The sequence below is a fragment of the Arachis ipaensis genome, chromosome B02 (assembly GCF_000816755.2).
Source record: "Arachis ipaensis cultivar K30076 chromosome B02, Araip1.1, whole genome shotgun sequence".
Taxonomy (NCBI): Eukaryota; Viridiplantae; Streptophyta; class Magnoliopsida; order Fabales; family Fabaceae; genus Arachis; species Arachis ipaensis.
The window spans coordinates 10,777,382-10,783,100 of record NC_029786.2 but is presented as its reverse complement, the minus strand read 5'-3'; the positions used below and the strand labels follow the sequence as shown (position 1 = coordinate 10,783,100).

General features: G+C 33.2%; 1 protein-coding gene across 1 annotated transcript; it reads left to right on the top strand.

Annotated features, from left to right (window-relative positions):
- LOC107624976 (zinc finger CCCH domain-containing protein 48) lies at positions 263-3,282 on the top strand. Its single transcript, XM_016327478.2, has 8 exons — positions 263-422; positions 824-1,358; positions 1,586-1,771; positions 1,872-1,973; positions 2,126-2,284; positions 2,480-2,659; positions 2,769-2,866; positions 2,987-3,282. Exons 2-8 carry the CDS (start codon positions 828-830, stop codon positions 3,129-3,131), a joined length of 1,401 nt encoding a protein of 466 aa, XP_016182964.1. The 5' UTR covers positions 263-422; positions 824-827; the 3' UTR covers positions 3,132-3,282.

The following is a 5,719-nucleotide window of genomic DNA, read 5'->3' as shown; positions in this document are numbered from 1 at the left end:
CAAATTTAAAATTCAGTTTTCTTTTTTAACATAAATCAAATCCAAAATTTTATATCCTAAACAAATTTAAGCCTCCAATTTATGAATTTTGATTTTTAAAAAATATTTATCTCTATATTTATAAAAAACACACCAATTTTCTATAATTAGACATAACACATCCTGGATGTTTATAACACAAAAATTAGCCGTTTAATTTCTGATCTTTATGAAATCTTTTTCTGATTTACCCATAAAAACATAGGTAACTGTCCACCGTCAACAAAACCTATAAATAAAGGACCTCGTATCCCTTCCAATTTTCCTTTACACTATCATACAAACACTTTCTTCTTCGCTGAATCTCTCTGACTCTGATTCAGTGATTCTAATTCTGATTAGTTTTATTGGGCTTTCCGATCTCAATTCTACTCTTAACTCAGGTTTGCTTCCTAGCACGCTACCTTCTTTGGAATTTTGCGCTATTTTCTCTTTCTTTTTTGCGATGGATTATATGCGTGAAGAGTTCTCTCCGATTGGATTGACCTCGCCCAAACTCCACGCCATTCCTTGGAGGAAAGTTAGGATTTTTATTTTAGGGTTCCATTTGAAATTTCTTTTTTCTGTAATGTTCATAACTTGTATTATACTCAAGTGGTGTTACTGTGTTGATGTAAAATTGGGGGATAAGCAGAATTTGGGTTTTGATGAGGGAATGGATTCTGCAGCTTATTCTGATTGGGTTGTTGTTTGAGTTTTGGAAGAGGTCTCTGAGCAATGAAGGGTCTTATTGATGGGAATACTGTGTGCCTGATGTTATTTGGATTGTGTTTTTTTTTCCTAGTATTATGGCTATTATAACAACAACAAGGAGGACTGAAAGGTTCAGTGGTACAACACCACCAACATGTAAGTACTGGCTAGCTGGGAGATGCAACAGGAATCCTTGCAAATTTTTGCATAGCTTATCGACATTGCCATCCAATGTACATAATGCCAATATGACATATATGCATTCGAAGAATCCACATTTGTCTGCTGAGAAGATGGCCAGTTCCTCTGTTAAGAAGCCAACAAATTGCGCACCCAAGGCCTTCAAGAAGCCAGCAAATTGTGCACGAAAGGCTGTTGAGTGTGGATCAGAAGCTATGTCTGTTGAGAAGCCAACCCAGTGTGAACAAATGGATATATCCATTGAAAAGACTGAAAGTGTGGAAGAAGTGGCCACTGTTGCTAAGTCTCCTATGGAGAAATCACGCAGTATTTGTAAATATTGGATGACTGACAATTGTGTGCATGGTGACCTGTGTCAGAATTTGCATTCATGGTTTTATGGTGATGGGTTTACTACACTTGCAAAGCTTCATGAACACAAGAAGGTATAGATGTCTGATTCCACCTTTTATTATTTGATATGAACACATGAAAGGATATTATATTATGCTTAGTGTTTTCGGTAAACTAATTCTGTAGTGAATTGTCTTGGTTTAATTTGGATGTTAGGTGAATATTGGCTAGGAACTTTATTCTAAGATGTTTACTCTAATTACTTCATAAGTGCCATTGAGTTAGATTCATTTATGCTAATATTCAAATTTTGTGACAGGTTGTCACTGGAATTGCATTACCTGCTGGTTCAGATAAACTTTATTCTGGTAGCACTGATGGCACAGTTCGGGCATGGGATTGCAACACTGGCCATTGTGTTAACATGATCCATCTTAATTCTGAAGTTACCTCGCTCATATCTGAGGGCCCATGGATTTTTGCCGGCGTGAAGAATGCTGTAAAGGTAAGCTCACAGTTCCTCTTTTATTTTTATTGTAATAATGATATCTTATGTATAGGAGCTTTAACTGCAAATTTATAATTTGATTGTGGTTGTTGTTAAGGCATGGAATATTCAGACGGGTGCAGATGTTACTCTTGATGGACCTAAAGGGCAAGTCCTTTCCTTGAATGTTGGCAATGATATCCTTCTTGCTGGAGCAGAGGTAAATTCCCTTGCAGTGACTTATGGTTGTTGTAATTCAACCTTTGTTTATAGTTAGCCATTTGCTACTGCTGTTGTTTGATCAGAACCGTCACATTTCAGCTAGCTCTGTTGTTTATTAGTTTTAAAATAATATGTTTATTTAAATTGCAGGATGGTGTTATTTATGCTTGGAGATACAGCTCTGATCCCAAACCTGAGTCTCCTTTCGAACTGGTTGCAACACTAAGTGGTCATACTAAACCGGTGGTTTGTCTTGCTATTGGATGCTACAAGATGCTTTATTCTGGGTCAATGGACCATAGCATCAAGGTAGTGTTTTCTGTCAACTAGCAGTTTGTTTATTTATTTATTTATTTCAGTATGAGATATATGTTTCATGCAAAGCTTTTAAATTTATAATTTGGTCATGATCAGTCTTCATGGTATACACATGCAATTGTTTGTTTCATTCTCTTTTCTAAACTAATAGCGGGTCTGAGATATTTGTTACTCTGCTATCTATAGGTGTGGGACCTAAATACATTACAGTGCACAATGACACTTAACGGGCATACCGACGTAGTCACGTCACTTCTTTGTTGGGAAGATTACTTATTATCGAGTTCATATGATTGCACAGTCAATGTTTGGGTGTGCACTGAGGAGGGAACTCTGAAAGTGGCATATACTCACACTGACAAAAATGTAAGTTGTTTAACCACTGACATTTCTGTACAAATATGTTTAAGTTGATATTTTAATTTTATTGATGAAGGAGGTGATTGGTTTATCCAATTTATATTTTTTATCACAGGCTATTCTTGGACTATATGGAATGACAGATGCAGACGCCAAGCCAATATTGTTCTGCTCGTGCCAAGACAATTCAGTTCGCATGTATGAGTTGCCGACGTGAGTAACCATCAAGCTTTCATCTAATTGTCTTGCTACTGTTGCTGCAATGTCTGTGTTATGTGGGGCTTGTTTTTTCTTGCTTGCTGTTTTAGCTACCTGCTGTGCCTGCTTCTACAGGTTTTTAGAGAGAGGTCGACTATTTACAAGACGAGAAGTTCGATCCTTCGCGATAGGTCCTGGTGGACTCTTCTTCACTGGAGATGGGACTGGTTTGCTGAATGTGTGGAGATGGTTGGAAGAGCCAAAGGTGCCAACCTCTTGAACTACAACAAAAAGATCTTTGTAGGAGGAGAGACTGCATGATCATTGGCACTGCATCACATAGAAAATGTTTGTCAATTGTCAGTGATGATTATTCCTTAAACTATGTTTGGTGAGGGTACTCTTTTTCCTCTTAGGTATTTAGGTATTAGTGTTTTAGCATTTGAGGTTTTAATGAGGCATCACTAACATAGGCCGAGCAGAAATAAAACCTCGGTGGAACTTTGAATGTATAATGTAACAACATTCTATGTATGATACAATTTTCAATAAGATCATAAAATTTTGAAAAGAGTGCATATCATTTTAAATTCTTAATTTAACTTCTTAAATTATAATCATAAATATCTTACAGCCAAAGAAAGAAAGTGACTAATTGAAAACTAAATAATAATAGGCAACATAACTTTGGACTGTTGGAACTTTTCTAGGCTTGTAGATGGAAACTTCTCTCTCTCTGTACTAGCCCCAACCCGACCTGTGCACCCTTACTATTTATAATCATAAGCTTCAAAAAAGTTATTTATACTCAAACTCTTTCTGTCGTTATGATATTTCCAAGATGGAAAATTTGACTTTGTATTGGAGACACACTCAACCTTTAAGTTCATGGTTGAGAAAATGTAAGGATGAAAATCTTGAGAGCTTGAATAAACTACTTTACCTTTTTGATGATGATGAGCAGAGTAACTATTTGAATTATTTGAGAAGACATCCAAATTGGAAAATGCTATTACTATGATGAAACTCTCAAAAAATATATTGCCCTCCCATGATGAAGCTAATAATGAGGAGATTCTTGGAAACTTAAAAGAATTGGACCTATTCAAGTTATGTGGGTTGCAATCCATCAGTGGGGTAGAATACTTGTCAAAGCAGCAGCTGCGTCGATTAGATGTTTATGATTGTCCAAAATTGACAACAATAGCGTTACAATCTTCCTACACTGGTGCTTAGGGATTTATACAAGCTAGAATCAACAGCCTTTGAGCAAACCTGGATGCCCCCACTTCTTGAAAATCTTGAACACTTGAAAATTCTGGCATGTAAGATGAACCTGGCACCATACACTGTCTTGTTCTCCAAACTGAGTCAACTGAACGTAAAGGATTGTGCAAGATTGGAGAATTTGTTTACATCCTCAATGGCTAACAGTTTTGCTGAATTGAATCCATTCACTGTAAACCTCGATTCATTTAATATAGTCTAGACAGTTTCAACAAATAAATAAAAAAAAATTAAAGAAATTTTTTTTAAATATATATATTAACATTTACAAAGAGTAAAAAAAAAGTGTTTGCTTTTTTATAATTTTTTACAAATTAGTGTTAATTACAATTTCTTACAACGAGTTAAAGATTGAACCTATAATCTATTTACTTTCTATATCCTCAAATGAAAATTTATAAAAAGAGCTCGAGATGGCAGCAGTTAGCTTTGGGAGTCTTATCACTTCAGATGCCTCAATGATTTTGTTTCTCAATTTATTTATCTTGTGCAAAAGAATGGTTGGACCATATTCTTGCCTGAAAACATCTATTTCTTCTTACAATTCAAGTAAAAGAAATTACTTAATTTGAACCCAAATGAGATAAAAAATGAACCGAAATTTATTAATTTAGAAATTACTTACCTGTTTTCAGTTTTTACATTCATACTAGTGTATGTTCCCGTACTTTGTACGAGATAATACATAAATTTATATAAATTTTTTTTATTAAAATTTAAGTAAAAAATATATATATAGTAATTATTATTATAAATATTTTACAACTTAAAAGTATTAAAAATAATTAATATTTATTTTAATCAATTTGGATTGGTTGAATGATCATCTTATTTGTCCGGTTAAGCAAGTATTTGGAGTTCGAATCTCGTCTTATGTGTATAAATAATCCATTAGTTAGGGACAGACCCTTAATAAATAGAGCATCAATATGTGGTGGATTAGTCGTCCTCAACTTGCTGAGATAGGAATCAGTAGAAAAAAATTGTATTTGTCTTTAAAATAGATTAATTTTTTATTAATAGCAATACTTATGGACTTTTGTCTTTGTTGAAATTTACTTTGGACAATTTTATTCGTTGGTATCATATTCATTTTTGAAGTCAAAACAATATGATCAACATTGTTACTCGTTAAAACTTCACATTTTATGAAATGATTTTTAAATTTTCAAATTCATAAACTTATATCATTACAAAAGTTATTAGATCGATTAATATTTCTTGGTAACATGGTGTACCGAAACACCATCGTTGAGTATTAGTAAGTGTGAAGAGAAACCAATAATAACTTTTGTTATTCAATATATAATTTATTCTATTGAAAAATAAATTAATATTTCCTAAACTTGTAAATACATTTTTTTCTAATTTCTTACACCATTATTTACCATTAAAAAAATAGTAAATGACCATACTATCCTACAATATATACGATGTACAAAGTAATTTCTTATCTTGAAATTAATTCTGGTTAGCGAGATAAAATTTAAAATATTTTTTATTTTCTTACTCAAATTTAAATTTAATTTTAGAATTGATTAACAACTCATCCTTTTTTAATTTCAATAAAAAAATAAATTG

Bases quoted from the DNA above. Each gene is read 5' to 3' on its own strand.
- LOC107624976 (XM_016327478.2), top strand. From the start codon at position 828: ATGGCTATTATAACAACAACAAGGAGGACTGAAAGGTTCAGTGGTACA. The intron at 1,359-1,585 runs GTATAGATGTCT...ATTTTGTGACAG, and splicing joins AGCTTCATGAACACAAGAAG to GTTGTCACTGGAATTGCATT. The intron at 2,285-2,479 runs GTAGTGTTTTCT...TGCTATCTATAG, and splicing joins CAATGGACCATAGCATCAAG to GTGTGGGACCTAAATACATT.